Below are 25,562 nucleotides of genomic sequence, written 5' to 3' on the forward strand. Positions count from 1 at the left end.
ACACTGGTTTAGAGTGTAGAAGCACACTTAAAATAATACATAGTATAATATCCCTAATTATCCGCCCATCCCAGTCATCTTTGGGGTTACAGGTGCAAGCTAAATGTTTCCTTTGGCTACTGTGGGAATTTGACAAATCGATTTCGCAAGGCAATAGATATCTTGGTGTGCTAAAATGCCTCCATGTGGTCAAGGCATCCAGTGTGTGTCAAAAGGGATGTTAAATTGTGCCAGTGAACTTCCGAAAGGAGGAGTGATTTTCCCTCTTGTCATTGGATGGGTTCCCGAGGGGCCTCGGCCTCCGTTGAGAGGCCATGAGTGCTATTTCCGCCTTCCTCTGTGGCTGCCGAACATTGAAACACTCCCGACTCCAGACCTAGATTTCGCAGGGCCTCTCTCTCCTTGGCCCCTCCCTCCCTGGTTTCAGCAAACTTTTCTCCTCTCCGCAGCATTACAGCACTTCCATTTTGGCAGCCGCCGCCGCCGCCGTCTCCACCTCTGACGATCAAGAACTCTTGCACTCCCGGTTCTTCCCCTATACTTCATCCCAGATGTTCCTGGACCAACTGAACAGCGGAGGGGGCGCCACGCTCCCCGCCACGAATGGCAGCAACAGCGGCAGCAACAGCAGCCTGGTGTCCTCCACTAGTATTCGGGAGGCCCACAGCCACCCAGTGGCCAGCAGAGGTAGCACAGACCCCGCGTCTCTCTTCGGCGTCATCCCAGACATTATTTCTTTGGACTGAGCTCGGTTGAGGTGTCCCTGGACTTGTGGGTGAAGAGATTTGCGATTTTGTTTCACCTTATTTTTGTTTAGAAATGCAGATAAGATTTTTTTTTTTCCTTTTTTGTAGGGGAAAAAAAAGACGGTGTACAGAGAACAAAACTATATTTTCAGTTGTACTTTTGTATATAAACCTAAGATAATTTGACTGGTGAAAAACAAAGTAAAAAATTGCAAAAGCTCCCAACATAATTTGCTTGGGATATGGAAGACTTTTTTCCCCCTCCCGATTTATCTGTGCGCTGGTGGGCTTGTTTTGAAGCTTTGATTCTGAACCACATAACTTTTTGTTTGTTCACAGCCATGCTAATGGGAAAAATGGTGCGCTTGAAACACTGAACGTTATAGAGGACTTCTGATTCTTGAGGAAACAGACGGCATCCACACTAATTGGAGAGAATGCCTCCTTCCTTAGGGCATGCTCCATTGGGAAAGTCTGGTGCACATTTGCTTTGAAACAAATCCAACGTTTGCAATTGAATTGAACTTTCGGCTTTTCTGTTCTTATTTGTTTATCCTGAAGTAGGACAGAGGCTGTTTGAATTACCAAAATTCCATAGCATTTTCTCGTGTGTCAGCTGGATGTAGGTTTCTTGGAAAGTCTTTTGGCTGTTTGTTCTCATGTGGACCCATATTTCTTATTCGGATTGTTTTGATTAGCGAGCTCTGCCTTGGTTTGCTCATAACTCAGATTTCACAGTTCTCCTCTTTGCGAATTGTTTGCTATTAAAAGGTTGTCCCGCTCTGTTGGTTGACACCAAACGGCTTCTTAAAATCTAGGTACCAGTGAAGGGACACTTAGTTGAGATAGTTATTTTTCATTATCATGGCAATTAAAAGATTATGTTGGAGTGCTAAAGGCAAAGATATTGGTTGAATTCTTAGAACATGTCTACTAAATAGAGCCAACCCATCAACATTTAAGAGGAATAATGTAATTTCAGTGAGTTTGGTGTGCAGCTGACAATGTCAATGGCTATCTTATACACCAAAGTCCAATCCTAGAAAATATTATTTGGCTTGGTAAAATGTTCTCTATTGAATTAAGTAGGAATTAGCAAAACTAATATTTGAGTAACAAACCCTAGGACTGGGCTAAAGAGTGGCCCATTACATTATGACTAAAAGTCCTTCTTTTTTTATTGCAGCTTATTGGAAAATAAAAATCTACAAGATTATTGTCCCTCTCCTTTCCTTCAAAAATGGGTTAAAGGAGTTCACCTTTTCTTACCTCTTTAATTCTTCGAAAGGAAGATGCGGACCTGTTTTTCAAGTTGGCTGTTTTTTTTAAAAATCATTCCCCCCACCCTACCCCAAATTAAAAAACAAAACATGAAAATTGGGAGGAGATTTTAAAAAGGAAATAACAGGGAATGACAAGTAAAATTGGCTGCATGCCAAAATCTTTGTTGAGATTAAAAGATTTTATAACTCACCAAGGTTTTAAAACGATGCAGATTCCAGCAGGATGAAACAAAATGGTGAAACAAGGATGGCATTTTTTTCTTTTGTCTTAATCAGGGGGCACATTAGCCAGTTCTTTGAACCATGTCTTGCAAACGGTAGCATTTTTTCCAAAGTCCTATTTTCAAAGCTATCTTTCAGTGAAACTTAAATCAGTGACAAGATACCAAATTTTAATCTTAAGAGACTTTTTTTTAATATTGACCTCAGAAATATTATATTGGGTTTTCTGAAATACATCCCACTTGCCATTTGAATTTTAGGAATGTTTGTTTATATGTATATGCGTGTGTATATATGTATTTATAGATATGTGCGTGCGAGAGCGAGGGTGTGTATTCTGTTCCATGCATGAATCCTATTAATGTTTGGCCAATATGTTTCCTTGCTAGTTTCTAATTTATTAAATGGCAGCAAAAATTAAAGAAACAAGTAGAAAACAGTAATATTTTCTAAATTCACTATAGCTTGGGGCATTAAAATTAATACTGGTTTAAGAATGATACCTAATGTTTAAAAATCATCCTCTCTCTATTCCAAGTGAAAAAGATTGGGAATAGCCAGACGGAACAAAATTGACCCCGTTCTCTTGGAAGTCTGTGGCCTCCCATCTGACATTTTTGCATCAGTCCAAATCATCGTTTTTTTGTGAAATACATAAAATATGTATTTGAATAACACACCGTGGCACATTGTAAGAGGTGCACTTTCCAGGTTGTTAAGCTAGAGAGTGCGTAAGGGCACAGGCCTGTGTAAAAACGAGCTGAAATCATGTTCTGTTTACTTGTGATGGAGAATCAGTACATGTACAGTAAATTCATCAGGCAAGTCGCTGTTCGAAGTTTCTTTGCACTGGCTGTGAATCGTACGTTACTGTGATCTGCATGTCTACTGGCTCCCCTGCCGCATCTATCTTAGGAAGCTGAATTTATGCACTGCTTTGAGTGGGTTTGTGGAGAGGGTGTTGAGCTTTTAATTTTTTGGTGTGTGTGTGTGTGAGAGACTGAGGTGCATTCTGGGCTCGAGGTCTTGTCAGAAGAACTTGTCAGAAGATCCGGCTTCCAGTCTGGTGAAGAATTAAGCATTTCTGGAAACGCTCTACGTTTAATTGACTTGATAATTATGAAGCGAACGGTACTTCCTGCTGGTACTCCAGTGAAAGCCACCTCTGGCTGGGAAGGGATGGGAGAAGCTGCACCTGAATGGGAGATATTAAGTAGCACCCCCTCTAAATCTTTTCAACCTAAATGAGACACCTGGGCAGTTAAGTAAGTCGGAACATGCAGCAGACTTTGGAAGTTGCAACGTATTTCGAACTACGTTTCTTCTGCAGCGAGATGCTCTTGCCAAGCAAATTTTTGACAATTGTAAATTTTTTCTGGGAAATTGGACTTAATTGGACAGTGTAAGATCTACCTATTTCATTTTGTATATTTGCTTTTGTGGGGGGGAGGAAGCTTATTCTTTCCCCCCCCACCCCAGACAGGCGAATGTGTGTGTGTGTGTGTGTGTGTGTTTATTACTTGTACGTCTTGTTTGTATCTTTGTGTACGTTGTGCTCTGTGTGTCTGCACACAGATGCAAGAGTCTTCTATAATAAGAGTGATTTTGAATCACTTCTGTGGGCATTAACTAGATGCTTTGTTTTCCTAGTTAAAAACCTGAATGCAAAACCAAAATTGCAAGCAAAATTCACAGTATTTTAACTGCATTCCCATGTTTCTTCATTTCTCTACTGAAACAGAACTATAACGTATCAACCTGAAGCTGATTCTTACTAGTAATTCTGCTGTACTTTGGCTAAGCTTTCCCGTTATATTAAACATTTCATAGCTTTTTGTCATAATTTGAAGTTATGGTTTCTTATGTTGTTTTCTTCGGTAAGAGCTTTGATTTCTATTGAACTAAAACTGCCAGAGGCCCCAATGTGTGCTGCTGTTAATTGTTCTGATTAACAAAAGGGAAGAACCTGTGTATATAAAGTGAAAAACAGAAAAAGTGATTCCATAAACGCAGATCTGTGATTCATTGCCTTAAACTTTCTCCTAAGTTTCCATACAGCATGCCAAACAAGTTTGAAAAAGTGGCTTTTAAAAATGTATAGTAGACCAATGTCAGTTTGTATAAAAGTACCAAGTGAAAATATTTATTACATGCATTGGAAGAGAAATGGTTTACCCTATTGAATGTTACTTGTTTATGTAAAACATCTTTAGATGTAATAAAAAAAACCTATTATGTTCTCTCTTGTGGAATCACTTGCTGTGTATGCGCAATATATAGACCGGGTTTGGAAGAGATAAATTATTGGTAATTTTGTAATGAAAAGTTTCAAGTTTGTTCTGTCTGGGTCACTCCGGAAGCTATGACCAACCCAAAAAGATAAGCCAGACACACCGGTAGAATCCAAACACAGTTTTATAATGGTAAAGAGAAAAGAAGCCAACAGAAAATGTCCTTACAAATCAGGAAAACACTGGAACTCCAAATAGATACATGAAGGCAATTGTTCATACAGAAACACAGGATCCTTAATGCCAACACGAGGCTGTTGAGATAACAGACATACACCTACCACAGGTCTTCAAGACTGCTGGGCCACGAGCCAGGAACAGAAACGCTGAGAGACAATGTAGATAACAGCAATTCCACTCTGATAACACTCCACGCTGCCGAAAGAGTTTGCCTGCCTTATAAACCCTTCCCTGCTAATGAGGACCACACCCAACCCCCTGGTGTTCCTCATTCAACGCTGATAATATTTCTTCAATTGATTCCTCCTTTGATCTATGCGTCTCTGTCGCATACTAATGATAGCTTGTGCTTCGTCATCCAATGACTCCAGAGACTCCAGAGAATCCAAGCTACTGGCTTGAGAGAGCCCCTCCCCAGGGCTTCCAGGCCTTTCTTCCTCGTCACTTTCCTCTCCGCAGAGACGCAGCTGGTCTTTCATCTGACTCAGGCTGAACCACAACAAAGTTTAATTGGATTTGTATGCCGCCCCTCTCCAAGGACTCGGGGCAGCTCACAGCATATACAAAGAGTAGTAAAACAATCCAATTTCGGTAATATAAATAAAAACAATCCTTTAAAAATTCTAATTTTAAAAAATTCTGCTCAAAAAACCAGTGCAAATTAAAAGGCCCTTAGTTGTAACTTGCTATTTCTGCCAGGAGGCTCTGGATGTCTCTGAAACCAGGAGCTGCCAAGCTGGAGGCTGGTACAACACTTTATGAGTACAGTGGTACCTCTACCTACGAACGCCTCTACTTATGAGCGTTTCTAGATACAAACCGGGTGTTCCAAGATTTTTTTTGTCTCTTCTCACAAACCATTTTCCACTCCAAAACTGTAACTGGAAAAGGGAGGGAGAAGCCTCTGTGGGGCCTCTCTAGGAATCTCCTGGGAGGAAACAGGGCTGGAAAAGGCGGGGAGAAGCCTCCATGGGGCCTCTCTAGGAATCCTCCTGCGAGGAAACAGGTCCTCCACCCTCCCTGTGGTTTCCCCAATCGCACACATTATTTGCTTTTACATTGATTCCTATGGGAAAAATTGCTTCTTCTTACAAACGTTTCTACTTAAGAACCTGGTCACGGAACGAATTAAGTTCGTAAGTAGAGGGGCCACTGTAACTGGGTAGGTTGGTGTGGTAGTGGGATGATTGCTCAGCCCCTCGTTACAAGCTTGTTCTTAAATCCTCATGAGAACCTTTGGTTTGAGTAACTATTTCTGAGGCTTTCCTCACACCAAGTTCAGTGACCACAACACAGCTGAATCATAACTGATTCCTTGCGATGTGCTACATCATAAAATAAAACTTTATAGATTTCATGATACTGAAAACTATTTCTAGTTCCTGAGCACCTTTTTGACTACTTGGAGAAAAAAATCAAAGAAACTTAAGAGTCGAAATGAAAAACAAGCACAGTCAATTTTAACACAGAAAGAACCAACATTTCTGCTTTTTATTAATAGTTTATCATATTTCTTTTTCTTTGCTACCAAGCATTTATTTTTGAAGATAAAAAGGCACGCAGAGCCCAAGTTCCAGGAAGAATCGAATGAAGGCTGTATGGTTTACCTAGTATTTTTTTTTTTGCAATTCAATAATCAACAACTGGAAGCGTGATTGATTGAATTAGGTCTTCATACTTCACCAGTCCGTTGTGTCCTGCTCTGGCATTCTTCAAAAGAGTGTCCACTGTAAGCAATGGCAGAATAATTGAACCGCTTTTTATTTTGAAGGTGACTGCTATTGTCTTTTTTATCTACATCTGTGTGTGCATTCATTCCTTTGCACCTCCACAGCCCTTTTGGTTCAGCCTTACACAACATTTCAGGTTTTTCATGTGACTCCTTGGGAAAATTAATCGCCCAGCCCTGATCTAGAGGACATCAGGTTGGAGAAGACTCAGGCACACAAATTAACATAGTTAATTAACAATGACTCCCTGTTTCCCCAAAAATAAGATCCAACCAGAAAATGGGATGATTTTTTTCAGGTGGCTCATAATATAAACCCTACCCCAAAACTAATCCCCCAGCATTTGGTACTGTATTTCCCCTAAAAATAAGACCTACCTGGAAAATAAGACCTAATGCATCCTGGAGCAAAAAAATAATATAATACCCCATCTTATTTTGTGGAAAACATGGGTATTTAACAGCTATTGATCGTTCCCTCTTCCATTACATCTTCCTGTACATTGGTACCTCGATACTCGATTGCTTCAAATTCATTGAATTTTATTCTGGATGCATTTTGATGTGAAAATGTTATCCCGGTATTTGACCTTTGAATTCGAGGTGCTTCTAAGGCAATGATGGTGAAGCTTTTTCCCCCTCGGATGCCGAAAGAGTGTGTGCGCACATTATCGTGCATGCGCAAGTGCCCATAACCATAATTCTATAACCATAATGCCCTTCATGGCACCGGACCAGATTATCTCAGGGACCGCCTTCTGCTGCACGAATCCCAGCGACCAGTTAGGTCCCACAGAGTGGATCTCCTCCGGGTCCCGTCAACTAAAGAATGTCGCTTGGCGGGACCCAGGGGAAGAGCCTTCTCTGTGGCGGCCCCAGCCCTCTGGAACCAACTCCCCCCAGAGATTAGAATTGCCCCCACCCTCCTTGCCTTTCGTAAACTGCTTAAAACCCACCTCTGCCGTCAGGCATGGGGGAATTGAGACCCTCTTCCCCCTAGGCCTTTACAATTCTATGCATGGTATGTATGTATGTATGTTTGGTTTTTTATATTAATGGGTTTTTAATTGTTTCTAACATCAGACTACTATTGTACACTGCTTTATTGTTGCTGTTAGCCACCCCGAGTCTCCGGAGAGGGGGGGCATACAAATCCAATAAATGAATGAATGAATGAATGAATGAATGAATGAATGAATGAATGAATGAATGAATGAATAAATAAATAAATAAATAAATAAATAAATAAATAAATTCAATGCCTGGGGAGGGCGAAAACAGCTTCCACCACCACCTGGAGGCCGGAAACGGACTGTTTCCCAACTTCTGGTGGGCCCAGTAGGCTCATGTTTTGCCCTCCTCAGGCTTCCCTGGAGTCGGGAGGGTAAAAACGCCCTCCCCCATCCCCCTGGAGGCTCTCTGGAAGCAAAACATGCCCTCCCAGAGCCTCTGTGAGACAAAAATCAGCTGGATGGCATAGACATGCACGTTGGAGCTGAGCTAGGGCAACGGCTCTCCTGCCAGCAGATATGGCTCCGCGCGCCACCTGTGGCACTCGTGCCATGGGTTCGCCATCACTGTGCTAATGGAAGAAGGCAACCACTATGGGGAACGGACAGAAAGTCAACGATCCTAGGAAGGTCACTGCAAAAGGGAGATGCCAGCCACAGAGGGCAGACGGGAAGGCTATGCTGGAAAGGTCACCGACATTTCATTCATTCATTCATTCATTCATTCATTCATTCATTCATTCATTCATTCATTCATTCTTTCACTCACTCACTCACTCACTCATTCATTCATTCATTCATTCATTCAATTTTTATGCCGCCCTTCTCCTTAGACTCAGGGTGGCTTACAACATGTTAGCAATAGCACTTTTTAAACAGAGCCAGCCTATTGCCCCCGCAATCCGGGTCCTCATTCTACCCACCTCGGAAGGATGGAAGGCTGAGTCAACCTTGAGCTGGTGATGAGATTTGAACCGCTGACCTTCAGATCTACAGTCAGCTTCAGTGGCCTGCAGTACAGCACTCTACCTGCTGCGCCACCACGGCTCTAAAAGGGGACTTTAAAAAGGGACAGGCAGAAAGATCTTCCCAGCCAAAACAAAAGGACATGTGGAAACTCACCTGGTTTACTTAGGACTCGTCCTGTTTAGTACCCAGCCCAACTCCCAGAATGTATTAATGCCAAGTACTGAAGGGCCTCTGTGTTTGAACAAAGCCGCCTTCCAGATCCACAGGGATCTTTGCATGAGACTCACCCTCTTCCTTGGATAGCTTTTCTCCAAGGTTCATTAGCTTCGCCTCCAATTCAGCCACGGAGATGAATCCGGTCCTTTGCTGGTCCACCATTAACATGGCCAGAAGGATTTCACTCCTGGGATCTTCCTGCTGTATTTGCCTGTACATGATGGTCAGGAAAGTTGAAAAATCCAGTTCTTCATTGACATCTGTAAGTGAGAAGGAAGGTGCAAGGCCAGTATAAGAAGATACAGTGGTACCTCTACTTAAGAACTTAATTCGTTCCGTGACCAGGTTCTTAAGTAGACAAATTTGCAAGTAGAAGCATTTTTCCCATAGGAATCAATATAAAAGCAAATAATGTGTGCAAACCCATTAGGAAAGAAATAAAAGCTCAGAATTTGGGTGGGAGGAGGAGGAGGAAGAAGAGGAGGAGGACAGTCGCTGCCGAAGGAAGAAGGTGAGGTGAGGGGAATCCAAAAAATCCAAAACTTTAAGGCTTAAAAAAAAAAAAGAGGGACTCTGAGGCAGTGAGGAGGAGCAATTAGCTCCCATACACCAGGCGCAAGGCTGCCTCCCATACAATGCGCCAGAATGGGAAACCCAGGGGGAATGGCAGGAAACTGGCCGGGCCTTCGTGCCGCTTTCAATTTTCCTGGGAAATTTTTCCTGGCTCAGGTTGTTAAGTAGAAAACGGTTTTCTTAAGAAGAGGCAAAAAAATCTTGAACACCCGGTTCTTATCTAGAAAAGTTCTTAGGTAAGTAGAGGTACCACTGTACTATTAGAGCCTGGCGTGCCTCTCCATGTAATTCAGAATAGCCTGTTTGTCATCCTAAGCTGGTATGGAATCTAGAACCCCATATCAGTGGTATGGCTTTCTGACACTTTGGAGTAAGGAAATGCACAAATGCATTTTAAAATAGTCTTCCTACAATAAGCAGTAGGATAGAAAGTTCCCGATCTCCCCAAACTCTGCCAAGAGTGAAATATCCTAGCTTTGCTTGCCCCCCTGCCTTTGAGTAAAATAGCTCTGAAAGTATTTGTTTGTTTGTTGTTGTTATTGTTGTTGTTATTGTTATTATTATTGTTGTTATTGTTGTTGTTATTTGTTCTGCCGGGCTCTCTGATAAGAGCCTCCCGAAAATTCAAGGATACAAATTTCAGACACACACACGTTTGAAAATTCAAAACAATGTTCTTTATCACAAAAGTCAAAATAAACTAAGCACTCTTTTTGTATTGCAAAGAGCACTCTTCCCAAAACAACCAGGTAGTCTGTCCAATTTCCTTTAAGCAGTCACTAAGTACTTAGCCAGCAGCTGTGAAGAAACTTCACACCCCTTCTTCTTCCAGTGAAGGGAGACACATACACACGCTGCTCTGCTTTGGTTTCAAAGGCGTGAAAAAGCAACAAAGTCCAGCACATAAGATTCCTGACGAAACTGCAACAGATATTCTTACACAATGGCCAAATCCACATGCTGCTATTTATAGCAGCAGCCCTAATTACTGGAGCCCCACCCAAACACAGGTGGCCCCCCTTATTTCCTGTAATATGTTCTTACTTGGTCTCTTCTACGCATAATTCTGCGCTTGCATGGGTCCAAAATGTCATCATCTGAAGCTATAGAAGATATGGAAGATTGACTGCCTTGTGCCAAGCCCTCCTCTGCTGGCTGTGTGCCAAGCCCTCCTCTGCCGAGTCACTCCCACCTTCTTCTTCGTCCAAGGAAACTAAACTCTGAACTGATTCTGTCGGCAATAACACAGGCCTGTGACATGTTGAAGTTTCATCTGCATCCACCTCCCCATTCCCTGGGGCAGGAGCTGGGCCAGAGCCAACCGCAATTATTATTGTTGTTGTTGTTGTTGTTGTTGTTGTTATTATTATTATTATTATTATTATTATTATTATTATTATTAGAGTTGAAAGGGACCTAGCTGGTCATCAAGTCCAACCCCCTGCTCAAGCAGGAAATCCTACACCTCCCTAGCCAAATGACAGTCCAATCTCATTTTGAAAACATCCAGAGTTGGGCCGTTCACAACCTCCGCTGGCAGGCCGTTCCACTGGTTGATCGCTCTGATCGTCAGGAAGTTCTTCCTTATTTCTAGGTTGAATCTCTCCTTGGTCAGCTTCCAACTGTTGTTCCACATCTGGCCCTGTGGTGCCTTGGAAAACAGCGTGACCACCTCCTCTCTATGGCAACCCCTCAAGTACCTGTAGACCAGTATTTCCCAACCGTGGCAACTTGAAGATATTTGGACTTCAAGTCCCAGAATTCCCCAGCCAGCAAATGCTGGCTGGGGAATTCTGGAAGTTGAAGTCCAGATATCTTCAAATTGCCAAGGTTGGGAAACACTGCTGTAGACTGCTATCATATCCCCCCTGGCCCTCCTTTTCTCTAAGCTATCCATGCCCAGTTCCAGCAATCTCTCGTCATAAGTCTTGGTTTCTAGTCCCCTAATCATTTTGGTTGCTCTTTTCTGCACCTTCTCCAGAGTTTCTATGTCTCTTTTGAAGTGTGACATATGTCTTTGGAGATTCTTAGTCATCTACGTCCCAGTTGTCCCAAAGGTGCTTTTTCAAGAGGTGATTGCTTTTCCTTGGTTTTTCCTTGAAAACATTTCACTTCTCATCCAAGAAGCTTCTCCTGTTCTTCAGAAGGTTGGAGAAGGATGAGGAGCTAAATGTCTTCAAGGAAAAACAAAAACAGTCCAGTTAACTTTTGAAAAAGCACCTTTGGGATAGCTTTGTATGGGTTAGGGCACTGTTCCCCGTAAGCTGCGCGCGTGCGTGTGCACGTGCCCCAAAACACCCCCCCGCGCAGCCTTTTCCATGGGCGCGCGCTCCCCATCCCCCTGCCAGCCCGCGGGGGGGGCAGGGAGGTGCGGCGGCAGTAGGAGGAAAGGGAGCCGCGGCCGCCCCTGCCTCCCCATGGTGCCTCCGGCCAAATGCGCCCCTGGCTTCTCGGCCCTGCCCCCCGCCCGCACGATCCGCTCCCTCTCCTCCTCTGCCGCCTCCTGCCTTGGCGCGCGCCTTCTTCCGCGGCGGTGACGGCTGCGGGACGAAAGCGCTTCCAGCAAGGGGGCTGCGAGAGAGGGCTTTCTACGCGGGCTTCAGGAATGCTCGCCCCGCCCCTCTCGCAGCCCCTTTGCTGGGAGCGCTTTCGTCCCAGACTTCCAGCAAGGGGGCTGCAGTAGAGGCAGGGCAGGCGTTCCCGAAGCGCTCTCGCAGCCCCCTCGCCGTCAGTGCCTCCATTCCGGAGCTCCGCCTCACAGCTGATCACCCTGCCGCCGCCCCACGCCGCTGCTGAGAGAAAGAGAGAAAGGGGGGGGAGAGAGAGAGATAGCAAGAGAGAGAAGAGAAAGAAAGCAATAGAGAGAGAAAGAAAACGAGAGAAAGAGAGAGAGATGAAAGGGGGGAGAGAGAGATAGCAAGAGAGAAGAGAAAGAAAGCAAGAGAGATAGAAAGAAAGCAAGAGAGATAGAAAGAAAGAGTGAGAGAGAAAGAAAGCAATAGAGAAAGAGAGAGAGAGCAAGAGGGGAAGAGAAAGAGAGAGAAATGACTCTTGATTTAAAGCATATGGTAAAAAGCACCCAAATAATAACAGAAAAAAAACCCCAGCCGTTTGTGTGTGTGTGTGTGTGTGTGAACTCTTGAACCATTTCCAATAGCTCACCTCTAATTGGAAATGGTTCAAGAGTTCACACACACACACACACACACAAGGGGGGAGGAGACAGGGATGGAAAAAGAGAAGCTAATAATAGTAATAGATTTTGGTTTTGTTTTATTATTAATTTCTTTTAATAAAAAAAGAAGGGAATTTTTTTCTTATTTGTTTGTTTGTTTGTTTGTTTATTTTTCTATGCCGCCCAGTCCCAAAGGGACTGTCGCTCAGACACTATACTTTTCCGCCCACACCGGAAAAAAATTAGAGGGAACATTGGGTTAGGGTATCAAAAGGTGAACCATTTCTGCTCCAGGCTAACATCCTAATTTTCCATGATAACTAGAGGCTTACTTTTTTAAAGGAAAGCTGAAAAATAAAGTAATCTGAAGGTTTCCTGAAACCTTCTTTTCTCCTGCCTCAACACAGGAGAATAGTTCCTGTCCTTGAATCTGAACTATATTTCATATTTCAGCTGATCTTTCCTTAAAGTGTAGAATTGTTTTCATTTTATTTCTATAATACCAGAATAAAAAGAAAAAATTGCAGAACTAGTTCAATAATGACTTGTAGCAAGCTCTTCAAATTTAACAATTTTAGAGGCTGACAAAAGTTCTCAAGATCCTTTGCCAGTAGTGACTGTATTCCAGCAGAAGTCCAAAAAACGCTCCCAATTCATCTAAACTAAATAAATCTGTGGAACAAGAACTGCTGAGATTTGCATTTCCAAAGATTGCCATGTTCCCAGCTTAGAAAATAACCTTGGAAGGGTAAAAATGCCGCAAGGCAAGAATGGAAGTTTATTTTCAAAACGATTTCTTTTCACTAGAAAGAAAACAAACCACGCAGTAGAGAATTTATATAGCTCCAAACTGAGCTGCATTCTCCGAGCTGGATTGTAGAACAGCAGAAATCAAACCCAGTCTGTGACTTGTTGGGAACTAGACTGCGCAAGCAACTCCAAATCTCAACTAGCAAATGCTCTGTCCTACACATTGGGAAGAAGAATCTGAACTCCAAATAGGAACTGAATAATCAAATTATCACAGATAATCCCCAATCGGTTAAAGACCTTGGTATACTAATAACAAAATATTTAACTGCCAAAGCCCACTGCAACAATATAGCCAAGAAGGCTTCAAGAGTTGTAAACATAATCCTACGTAGCTTCTGTTCTGGCAATCTCACACTACTTACTAGAGCTTACCAAACTTTTGCCAGACCCATCCTTGAATACAGCTCATCTGTTTGGAACTCATATCGCATCTCAGACATTAACACCCTTGAAAATGTCCAAAGATACTTCACCAGAAGAGCCCTTCACTCCTCCACTCGAAACAGAATACCCTACGAGACTAGACTTTCAATCCTGGGCCTAGAAAGTTTAGCACTAAGACGCCTTAAACAAGATCTAAGTATTGCCCACAAGATCATATGCTGCAACGTCCTGCCTGTCGGCAACTACTTCAGCTTCAACCACAACAACACAAGAGCACACAACAGATTTAAACTTAATATTAACCGCTCCAAACTTGACTGTAAAAAAGATGACTTCAGTAACCGAGTTGTCGAAGCGTGGAACTCATTACCGGACTCCATAGTGTCATCCCCAAACCCCCAACACTTTACCCTTAGATTATCTACGGTTGACCTATCCAGATTCCTAAGAGGTCAGTAAGGGGCGAGTACAAGTGCACTAGAGTGCCTTCCGTCCCCTGTCCTATTGCTTTCCTATATCTCCTATACCTTTCTTCTATTCCTATATCTCTTCTTCTATTCTTTCATTGATATGTTCTATTACTATATCTTCTTTTCTATTCTTTCTCAGATATATTTTACTATGAGTAGCTCCTCTATAACCTTCATCATGTATTTTACTATGTGTATATAGATATATACCCACTAAAACCCTCATTGTGTATTGGACAAAATAAATGAATAAATAAAATAAATGGCCCAGCGAGTGAAGCTTCATCTGCCATTGTGTGGGATCTAGGATGCTTGTGCAAAACCAGTCCTATGGAAGGCAATTTCCCCCCCTGAAACTGGTCCCTGGAGCCAGAAAGGTTGAGGACCACTGCTGTAGAACATTCTTGCCAACGTTTTGTTACGAGTAATGAAATTTGCTGCTGAAAAATACCAATCCGGTCGTACTGTGGAGCTTGCTAGTGAAATGATTAGTTTGTTTGTAAAACTCTGGATGTACATCTCTGTTTACTGTTTATGCGTTTTAATTGTTTGACAGTTTTGGCTACTGCTATTTTAATTGTGTGAGTCTCACAGAGTCACCTATGTAAGATGAGCGGCTATGTAAGTTCAACAAATAAATAAATAAAGGCAAAAATAACTGTTAAACACCGTGGAAATTTAACATACAGTACTTTTAATTTGGAAAGATAGGGGAAAATCATGCTAAAGAAATGGATTTCGGCGCTCTCCTGCTGGGCCCCAAAGAAGGAAGGCAGGAAAAAGGAGAGCTTCATTCTTCGCGCCTTTTTCTCGCCTTCCTTCTTTGGGGCCCAGCAGGAGAGCGCCAGAAACCGCGGCATCAGGCAGGAGCCGAGGGACAGCTGCGAGTGAGAGCCCCAGATCGGAGGCACCGGCAGCGCCCCGCCCAGCTGGAGCTTCTCTGGCGTCGGCGGCAAGTGTCCTTTGGGGCCGGCGGGAGGGCACTGGCGGTGGGAGCGGGGAGGGGATGTGGTGGCTGCAGCGGCCGCAGGCAGTCGCGGGGAGATGGCGGCGGCGAGAGGGAGCTCCAGGCGGCGGCGAGAGGGAGCTCTCTCTCTCTCTCAGCTGACTGCAAGCGGGAGTCCTGATGGTGGCGGTTGGACATGCTGCTGGACACCGTACATGGTGGCGCTGCAGGCCTGGCATATACGGCGTCCAGCAGCACGTCCAGCTGCCGCCGTCAGGGCTCCTGCTTGCAGTCATCTGAGAGAGAGAGAGAGAGAGAGAGAAAGAGAGACATATAAGAGAGGCAGAGAGAGAGAGAAAGAGAGACATAGCAAGAGAGGCAGAGCGAGAAAGAGAGACAGCAAGAGAGGCAGAGAAAGAGAAAGAGAGAGAAAGAAAGAGAGATAGCAAGAGAGGCAAAGAGAAAAAAAGAGACATATAGCAAGAGACAGTGAAAGAGAGAGAGAGAGCAAGAAAGAGAGAAAAAAGCAAGAAAGAGATAGCAAGAGAGACACAGAGAGAGAGGGAGAGAGAAAGACATAGAGGAAGGGAAGGAGGGAGAGAGAAAGAGCAAAAAAGAGAGGAAGAAAGAAAGAGGGATGAAGAGAGAGAAAGAAGGGAAGGAAGGAAAAGAGAGAAAGAGGGAGAAATAGAGCGAAAGGGAGGAAGAGAGAGGGTTTTTTGTCCAAACTTTTCTTTAGCCCGCCCCCCCCCTTTCAATGTTCCCCAGGATTTTGAAAATATGAATAATGTGCCGTGGCTCAAAAAAGGTTGGGAAACACTGGTCTGGAGGACAGAAGGAAAAGGGGGGGACATGATCGAAACATTTAAATATGTTAAAGGGTTAAATAAGGTCTAGGAGGGAAGTGTTTTTAATAGGAAAGTGAACACAAGAACAAGGGGACACAATCTGAAGTTAGTTGGGGGAAAGATCAAAAGCAACATGAGAAAATATTATTTTACTGAAAGAGTAGTAGATACTTGGAACAAACTTCCAGCAGACATGGTTGGTAAATCCATAGTAACTGAATTTAAACATGCCTGGGATAAACATATATCCATCCTAAGATAAAATACAGAAAATGGTATAAGGGCAGACTAGATGGATCATGAGGTCTTTTTCTGCTGCCAATCTTCTATGTTTCTATGTTTCATTTCGCTGATCTCCAAATGTTAAGTGGGGGCAAGAAATGGGACAGCAGGGGAAAGGCAGGCAGGGAGGGAGGGAAATATTCCTGACACTTACCGATTTTGTGGAGCTGAAGGTGCCTGGCCACCTCTCCAAGAGTTGGGCTGGTGCCCAAACTGCGCATGACAACGGTCAGATCGCTGGCCTTGATTCTGCCTTTCTGCTTTTTGTCATACAGGGAAAAACATTCCTTGAATCCTGTTCAGGAGAAAAAAAGTAGAAGGACCACGGGATGATTCCTGAGGCTGGGAGGCAAGAAGTGCCCGGCTCCCCTTTGGTGAAGCTGAGCTATGGACTCAACTCTCCACAGTAGGGAGGATAAAACCTAAAGCTTATTTGTGGGTTTTGGTAAAAAGTGCAAATGGCTATAAATGCAGCTTCCTTTTTAAATGTCAAAAGGGATTTTCTGGTACACGCAAGGCACAGGTTAAATGCAATCCAATTGCTCACCCAATAACTGGGAAATTGAGTCCAATTCTAAAGTCCAGAGAGTCCACACACAATCTTGAACAGCACAAAACTCACTTTCTTGACGGAACAAAGAATCAGATAAACTGCCATGAGGCTAAAACACCAGGCTGCAGTTTTATCTGTAGCACTAATTACAGCAGCCCCACCCAACCACAGGTGGCCTCATTTTCTCTTGTAATAATCCTTCAGTTGTTGTCTCCGATGCACCACTCTACGCATGCGTGGATGTGTCATTAATTCTTGTTCAGAATCCAGGGATGATACAGATGATTGATCTCCTCCTGGGCTGTCTGCCAAACTCCCCTCTTCCCTGTCACTCACGCTTCCTTGGTCAGAGGAGGCTCCGTCGGCAGATTCCATCAGGAGCAAAACAGGCCTGCGGCATGTGGATGTCTCCCCCACCTCCACCTGCACATTCCTTGGGGCAGGAGCTGGGCCAGAGCTAACCACAACAGTAGGCAGATTATTTTTCCCCTATTTTCCTCCCCCTAAATTAAGGTGTGTTTTATACTCTGAAAAATATGGTAGGTGAAAACTCCTGAAACCTTCAGAGTTGGTTTTCACCAGAACTGTGCCAAAATGATATATCCAATAAAACTATTATTTGAGGAATCTCCCTGTCTCAGAGTTTCATTTGCTAGCACTGCGTTACTTTGAACCCTGACTTTGATTGCACTTATTAGGTTAGTATTCAAAGCCCCAGATAGAGGTGAACTTCTGGCCCTCTTAGGTTGATGGCTGGTGCCCCCTTGGCCTTGAAAGTCCCCCACCCCAAGGACATCATGCTCTTCTTCCAGAAATCCTACCGGGTCCCTTCCACCGAGCATTTACACTCTCCCCCCCTTGAACATTATAATTGCTATCTGGCACTCTTCAGAAGGACAATACAGCAAGAGGTCGTTGACATGCTAACATAGCCTTGAAATACACACCAAGAATTGTAGAATTTTTAAAGAATGCAAAGAGTGCGACCGACACTGTTCAGATAGGCAGGAACTTTTTACCCGGGTATTAGTTGCAGGTTTCATAGATGAAGTTATATAAAAAAATATTTTCCACGTCCCCCCCCCCCCCCCGGTGTTACATGTTTTTGAGGTAATGAAGTTGAGACTTCAACTGGCAAGAAATGTGAAGCCACCCCAAATGGAAGTCAGCTGAATGATCACATAAGCGACTACTTCAGCTTCAACCACAACAACACAAGAGCACACAACAGATTTAAACTTAATATTAACCGCTCCAAACTTGACTGTAAAAAATATGACTTCAGTAATCGAGTTGTCGAAGTGTGGAACTCATTACCGGACTCCATAGTGTCAACCCCAAACCCCCAACACTTTAGCCTTAGATTATCTACGGTTGACCTATCCAGATTCCTAAGAGGTCAGTAAGGGGCGAGTACAAGTGCACTAGACTAGAGTGCCTTCCGTCCCCTGTCCTATTGCTCTCCTATATCTCCTATACCTTTCTTCTATTCCTATATCTCTTCTTCTATTCTTTCATTGATATGTTCTATTACTATACCTTCTCTTCTATTCTTTCTTAGATATATTTTACTATGAGTATCTCCTCTATAAACTTCATCATGTATTTTACTGTGTGTATATAGATATATACCCACTAAAACCCTCATTGTGTATTGGACTAACTAACTAACTAACTAACTAAATAAATAAATAAATAAATAAATAAAATAAAATAATAAATAAAATAATAAATAAAATAAATAAATAAAATATAAAATAAAATAAAATAAAATAAATAAAATAATAAAATAAAATAAAAAATAAAATAAAAAATAAAATAAAATAAAATAAAATAAAATAAAATAAAATAAAATAAAATAAAATAAAATAAAATAAAATAAAATAAAATAAAATAAAATAAAATAAAATAAAAATAAATAAATAGGCAAGCCCCTCCTTGGCCTTCCAAATTCTTTCCTATGGGAGTGGGAAGGGACCTGCCCTGCACTTCCAGAAAGCTGGAGTGAAGTTTTCTCCAGGAACATCTGGACACAAGTAATAAAAGAGATTGAGGGGGGAGGGCGGGGGGGGGGGGAGAGGAATCTGCCTTTTTAAAATGAGAAAAATACGTACCATCGATCTGATCCTGGGTTAGAAACTTTGCCTGCAAGACCAAAAGGAAAAACAACTATGAGACAGTGTCATTCTGCTCTACCCAATAAGATTCCCCACCCAGCCATCCAGAATCCTGGCCAAATTGTCCCAATCACCATTGAAACGTTTTGGGGTGCCGATGCTGGTCCTTCCCCAGCTGCCCTGCCTGTCTTCCACCCCCAGCTTCCTCGTTGATGAAGGGGCGAAGTCCGCTCGTCTCAGAGAGTGGTAGGAGGTGTAATAAATACCTTTTGTTGCCACGGATACAATCCAGGTTGTGGGTCAAATTTCAGATGAAGTGAAAGCTCTTAGTCAAAGCAACAGCAACCCGATTGGGATTGTTCTGTGTTTGCAGGGATTATTTTTCAGTGCTCTCTCTTCTTTGACAAGGACTTGAATTTTTATTTTACTCCATAGAGCAGAGAAGAACATCATCTCCCTGAAGCTTTCAAGTATTCGGTTGGATGCCACTAGCTTCATAGTCCCCAGCCTCTTTCAAGCCACAGGGAGGAGGGGGTCAACCTATATTCCAAGGCACTTGAAGGCCAGACAAGGAATAATGGATGGAAACTGACCAAGGAGAGAAATTCAACCTGAAAATAAGGAGGAACTTTCTGACAGTGAGAACAATCAACCAGTGGAACAGAAGTTGCCTTCAGAAGTTGTGGGAGCTTTATCACTGGAGGTTTTCAAAAAGAGACTTGACTACCATTTGTCGGAAATGATGTAGGGTCTCCTGCTTGAGTGGGGGGCTGGACTAGATGGCCTACAAGATCCCTTCCAACTCTGTTATTGTGTTATGTTGACATTTTGGAAAGAGTGCAAAGAAGAGCACAAAGAACTAAAATATAGTAATCCAATTAAATAATATATACAAATCTGAATGAATGAACGAATGAATGAATGAATAAAAATGATGAATGGTTGCAGGAACTGGGCAGGGTTAGTCCAGTGAAGATAAGGACCAGGGACACCATGAGAGCAGTCTTCCAATATTTGAGGGGCTACCACAGAGAGGAGGGGGTCAAGCTATTTTCCAATGCACCTGAAGGCCAGATAAAGAATAATGGATGGAAACTAAACAAGAAGAGATTTAACCTGGAAATTGTTCTGTCTGGGTCACTCCGGAAGCCAATACCAACCCAAAAAGAGAAGCCAGACACACCGGTAAAAGGCAAAGGCAGTTTATAAAATTCAAGAAAAACACAGGTAACAGAAAATGTCCTTACAAACAGGAAAATGCTGTATCTTCAAATATATCCACGAAGGCAAAAATCCATACAGCAATACAGGATTCTTGCTGCCAAGACGAGGCTGTAGATAGTAGACCTACACCTCCCATGGGTCTTCCAAACTGCTGGGCCACAAGCCAGGAACAGAGACGCCGAGAAACAAGACAGGATAACGCAACTCCAAACTGATAACACTCCACATGGCTTCAAGGGCTTGCCTGCCTTTTAAAACCCTGCTAAGGAGGACCACACCCAAGCCCAGCTGTTCCTAATTCAGTGCTGATAATACTTCTTTAATTGCTCCTTTCTTTGATCTGAACGTCTCTGTCGCATGTCAATGACGGCTTGTGCGTCATCACCTAATGACTCCAAGCTACTGGCTGGGGAGAGCTCCCCCCCCCCCCCGAGGCTCTCATGCTGTTCTCCTTCGTCCCATTCCTGACTTTCCTCTCCCCGTCCGACTGTTCAGCCTCCTCCTCTTCGCTGTCATCCTCCTCCGGGCATGGAGCCAGCAAAGACGCACCTGGACCCTGATCAGCCTCAGGCTGAACCATAACAGAAATAAGGAGGAACTTTCTGACAGTGAGAACCAATGGAACAGAGGTTGCATTCAGAAGTAGTGGGTGCTTCAGCATTGGAGGCTTTCAAGAAGAGAATGGACTGCCATTTATTGGAAATTGCTTGAGTGGGGGGGTTGGACTAGATGTCTACAAGGTCACTTCCAACTCTGCTAATCTGTAATCAAGTTAAATAGGGTTCAACCTAATTCGAGGTCAACATGTACGGAAATAAAAATATATCATGAGAAGTTCAGCAATTAACTTTTGGCTGCTTTTTTGTGGCAGCCCAATCCATTTACACTTTATGGTCAGCCAATATGTAGTCTTGTGTTTCAGGAATCAACCCAAGTGTGTTCATTTGCAAACCTTTAACATGGTGCTTAACACTGTTCTGTCAGGCTCTCTGGTAGAATCCTCCCAAAAATTCACAGGTACAAATTTCAGACACACACACGTTTGAAAATTCAAAACAATGTTCTTTATAATGAAAATTCACTTAAACCAAGCCCTCTTTTGGTATAGCCAAGAGCACTCGTCTCCAAACAAAGTGGTAATTTGTACAAGTCCCTTATCAGTTCTGTGATACTTATCTTGCAGCTGTGAGGCAATTCACAGTCCTTCTTCTTTCACAAAGTGAAACACACTTTGCTCTGGTTTAGTTTCCAAGCGGGGGAAAATCAGCACACAAAGGTCAAAGTCAGCAAAGCAGGCACGAAATACCGCGATCAGATAATCCTCCACAATGGCCAAACCCACAGGCTGCTATTTATAGCAGCCTCACTAATTACCACAGCCCCACCCAACCACAGGTGGCCTCATTTTCTTTGATAATAATCTCTCAGTTGTTGTTGCCTATGCATCGCTCTCCACATACGTGGCTGTATCATTAACTCTTGTTCTGAATCCAAGGAGGAGCTAGATAATTGATCTCCTTCTGAGCTGTCTGCCACCCTCTCCTCCTCCCTGACACTAATGTCTTCTTGGTCAGAGGAGCCTTCATCAGCAGATTCCACGGGGGGGGGGGGGGAAACAGGCCTGCAGCAGTCCTTGGGGCAGGAGCAGGGCCAGAGCTAACCACAACAAACACAAAAGGAGGTCACTCCATGACAACTCTGCTTTCTAGGCATAGGAAGAGGCTGAAAGGGAGAAATAGCTGAATATTTAGAATGATCTACCTAAAATGATTTTTTTTTTTTGCAGGAGACATTTTTAGTACAATTACTAACAGCAATACAAGAATATATTTTGACTTCGGTGATGCAGAGATGAAGAGAGGCTAAGCAAAGTATTGTATCTCCCTTATTAATGAGAGGAAATGGGAAGTAGTAGCCTGGGCTGGTTCAAGGGCTGCCTAGAAGGTTGTGTTTCAAGGACAAGCAATAAACACAATCAATTTAGTGGTAAGTACATCCTAGATTCATGAAATGTGAGGGTTGAAAGGGATTTTGGAGATAATCTAGTCTAATCCCCTGCCCATAGCAGGAACCTATTACCGCAGCAATCCTGACTGATGACCATCCGGTTTCTAATGAAACATTTTTGAGCGAAGGAGAATCCACTGCTACCTGAGACAGTTGGTCCCGTTGCTGAAGAATTTATATTTATTAATTTGCTTATTAATCTAATTTGGTGGGCCCCAGGGGAAGAGCCTTCTCTGTGGTGGCCCCGGCCCTCTGGAATCAACTCCCCCAGAGATTAAAATGGCCCCCACCCTCCTTGTCTTTCGCAAATTACTCAAGACCCACCTTTATCGCCAGGCATGGGGGAGTTAAGATATTCCTTCTCCCTAGGCCATTACAAGTTATGCATGGTATGTTTGTGTGTATGTTTGGTTTTATAATAAGGGTTTTTAGTTGTTTTATTAATTTGATTGTTACATGTTGTTTTTTATCATTGTTGTTAGCCGCCCGAGTCTGCAGAGAGGGGCGGCATACAAATCCAATTAATAATAATAATAATAATAATAATAATATGCCACCCATATAACCTTTATTGTAGGAGAACCATGTTACTCTATAGTAGCCAAACATCCAAGGAAGCTAGTAGTAGCACCTTTTCACATTTTACATTTTCTCCTGAATCTTGATACTGTTCTTTAAGCTGATTGTTATCTATCTACTTTGGGCAACTTGTGTTTTTTTCCCATCATGATCCAAACTCATTTATATTGAATAGCACAGGGGCTAAGATGGAGGCCTATTGTAATCCATGTATGGTCCCTGGGACTTGCTGAGCTTGGCTGTGGACTGAAGATGTTACCTACGTGGGTAATGAAACCTCTGTAAGAAAATAGCCAAGCCATTCAAACAATTTCATTATATAATTGTAATTAAGATAATTACAATAATTGTTTGAATGTCTAGATGTATGCATTATTGTAGTATACTAAGAGATATTTTACTAACAAATTTTACTTTTAAAAGGATTAACCAGATGGTGGCAAAATGAATTACAAATAGACGAAAGAGAGATGAAGTTGAAAATATACAGAAAATAAAGAATACAAGAGTTAGAGAAATGAGAAGGAAAATTTGACATAAGTGGTACTATACACCAACACAACTTGCATATTTTCAGAAGAAGGGGAAGGGCACCTGTTGGCATGGATGCCAAGAGAGAGGAGTTTTTATGCATATGTTCTGGGAGTGTCCAGTAGTACAGAAATTTTGGAAAGAAGTGCAAGATGAAATGAACAGAATGTTAAATATTAACTGGACAATCACAAAAGAAATGGCAGTACGAGTAAAAAATGGAGATTTAAGATAATTTAGAGAAATAAAAGTAGCAGCATTGGAAAGCGCTCAAGCAGTAATTGTATTGGGTTGGAAAGAAGCAGCAAAATGGACGATACAGAATTGGTATCGGTACATGGTAGACCACATTCACTTTGAAATTATGGAGGTAAGGATGAATATGTACAATGAAAATAAATGGAAGAAACTGATGGAACGATGGGACATGGTGAGAGGTTATATGACAAGTAGAATTTGTGATCTAGCCATAAAGAATAAATTAGAATCACTCTTTGATATGTAAATAAAATGCAGATCCTAGCTTAGAAGAATGTTAAAGATGTTTGTACAGACCCTCCAATTGGTGGTGGGGAATGTATGTTGTTAGGTGGTGGGTGCACCCTCACAGGGCACTGTTTTATGTTGTATGATGTGCAGTCTGTGTGTGTAACATTTAAAAAACTAATAAAAAATATTTTAATAAAACAAAGTTTACTTTTCTGTATTGACCTAAACTATAATTAGTCCTTCTTTTTTGTATTAGGAAGACTTCTATGCTTAGTGGAGCAACGGTAGCTCCTTTACATGTTAAATGTTGTTTGTCTTGTTTTGTGTTATATTTTTAAAAAATCAATAAAAATATTTAAAAAGAAAAAAAAAGAAAAAAAGAGAATAGCCAAGCTCAGAGAGCACCAAGGACTTTACAGCTCAACCCTGAGCTATAAATATTCTTTTATTAGTAATCCCTGCGACACAACCTTGTAGCCAGATGTAGGACTGCTGATGTATTCATTGGATAGGATTGTTCACAGCTGTCAGCCTTCCCAGATAAACCAGACCGGAAACACAACCAGAAAAGTTAATTATACTCTTTTATTATAAAACTAGATGAACAGATTCTTGCAAATCTCTCAGCTTCCTTAACACTACAGCAGTTAGGGAGGGTTGTTCTTGTCTAGTGGCATCATTATGGCTGCTCACAGATCTCATTCGGAGCATGATGCACAGCCTTCTCGAATGTAGCATCCTCCAGAATTCCTTTTTTCCTTGTACAATTTTAGGGTTTTTTAAAAATATAAACTAATGCAACATATATAAAGAAGAGAAAATGAAAGGAAGCAAAGAGCAAAAAAAATAAAAATAAAACCCAACGAAGATGTTAAACAGAAAAGAATGAAAAAAGATACACAGCAGTGACCACTGATATTCGTCACAGCAGCTATCAACACAATTACATTTTAACCTTTCTCTACATCAGTGTTTCCCAACCTTGGCAACTTGAAGATATTTGGACTTCAACTCCCAGAATTCCCCAGCCAGCAAATGCTGGCTGGGGAATTCTGGGAGTTGAAGTCCAAATATCTTTAAGTTGCCAAGGTTGGGAAACACTGCTCTATGTTACACAACAGTACTCTTCTTTCTATAATCTATCCTAGCTAAACATTAAAATAATAAATTTTAAAAAAATCTTTTTTCAACTGCTGCACAGAAATTTCCTAAGAGCTTTCCTGTCACCGATAAGATAGTGATGACTATCTTCCTATACGCTGAAGCTGTTCTGTCAAAACCTGAGAAATTTTGTGCTGCTAAACACAGGCAGTTCACTATTGGAAGGAAGAGACCCACCCAGAGGTGGGCTGCTAAGGTGGAATAGGAAGGTGTACTCGCCCCCGTGGCTCTGAGTGTTAGCGGAGTCCAGCGCAATTCTGCTACTGTGCCTGGGCTACGGGTGCACCTGCGTGCCCGTGCACGATTTCGCTACCTGCCCAGGTGCAGTAACAGAATTGCACTGGACTCCACTAGTACTCAGAGCCATGGGGGCGAGGACATGTCCCTGCTCCATCTTAGCACCTCCAGACCCACTCTAGTTGAGCTCTGCTCATGTCTCTCTTAGCAACAATCTGAGCATTGTCTACCCCTGACTTCCCAGTGGCTAGAACTGTGAATGCCTTTCGGTGCTACAAAAGACCTGCTCCGGGTTGCCAAAATGCAAGAACAGCAGAATCATCTGAAAAGGATCCAGAGTCAAGATGGTGCAACTGTGTGACTGAAGCCCTGACGCCTTCAGGGGGTCTTGGTTAATGCATTTATTTCAGTGCATTTGTAGACCAGTGTGTGCTGAGTCCCCTTTAACTATTTTATCCCTCCCTGTCCACGTCCCCCCAAAAGGGCTCCAGTGAACAACTCCTTCACTTGAAAGCAGTGTTTCCCAA

The 25,562-nt window shown here is 42.6% G+C and overlaps 2 protein-coding genes and 1 long non-coding RNA gene across 6 annotated transcripts in view; 1 reads left to right on the top strand and 2 right to left on the bottom strand.

Moving 5' to 3' along the window:
- Positions 1 to 4,490, top strand: part of PIAS1 (protein inhibitor of activated STAT 1) — an 85,447-nt gene extending 80,957 nt beyond the window's left edge. For 2 of the 3 annotated variants that reach the window (XM_070762655.1, XM_070762656.1), the window contains one exon: positions 450 to 4,490. In XM_070762655.1, coding sequence (XP_070618756.1) covers positions 450 to 746 — 297 coding nt within the window. In that variant the 3' untranslated portion in view covers positions 747 to 4,490. The remainder of the gene's footprint in view (positions 1 to 449) is intronic. The other variant, XM_070762654.1, reaches the window with a different exon arrangement.
- Positions 4,491 to 6,176: 1,686 nt separating this feature from the next.
- On the bottom strand, positions 6,177 to 19,050 carry CALML4 (calmodulin like 4). 2 transcript variants are annotated; one of them, XM_070762658.1, is made up of 5 exons: positions 18,942 to 19,050; positions 18,805 to 18,835; positions 16,292 to 16,432; positions 8,718 to 8,906; positions 6,177 to 6,449 (listed from the first exon to the last, which is right to left on the bottom strand). In XM_070762658.1, exons 1-5 carry the CDS (start codon positions 18,942 to 18,944, stop codon positions 6,352 to 6,354), a joined length of 462 nt encoding a protein of 153 aa, XP_070618759.1. In that variant the 5' UTR covers positions 18,945 to 19,050; the 3' UTR covers positions 6,177 to 6,351. The 2 variants fall into 2 exon arrangements, with proteins under 2 accessions (XP_070618759.1, XP_070618758.1); XM_070762657.1 differs by having other exon boundaries at positions 18,805 to 18,859; positions 18,942 to 19,048.
- Positions 19,051 to 24,203: 5,153 nt separating this feature from the next.
- On the bottom strand, positions 24,204 to 25,562 carry LOC139172735 (uncharacterized). Its single transcript, XR_011559930.1, has 2 exons — positions 24,757 to 25,562; positions 24,204 to 24,618 (listed from the first exon to the last, which is right to left on the bottom strand). It is a non-coding gene; the product is annotated as an uncharacterized lncRNA (long non-coding RNA).

The sequence above is a fragment of the Erythrolamprus reginae genome, chromosome 10 (genome assembly GCF_031021105.1).
Source record: "Erythrolamprus reginae isolate rEryReg1 chromosome 10, rEryReg1.hap1, whole genome shotgun sequence".
NCBI classification, from domain to species: Eukaryota; Metazoa; Chordata; class Lepidosauria; order Squamata; family Dipsadidae; genus Erythrolamprus; species Erythrolamprus reginae.

Coding starts and splice junctions, on each gene's coding strand:
- CALML4 (XM_070762657.1), bottom strand. Junction 8,907..16,291: donor CCTTCAGCTCCACAAAATCG/GTAAGTGTCAGG, acceptor TCTCACTTACAG/ATGTCAATGAAGAACTGGAT. Junction 6,450..8,717: donor AAAGCTATCCAAGGAAGAGG/GTGAGTCTCATG, acceptor CATTGCTTACAG/TGGACACTCTTTTGAAGAAT.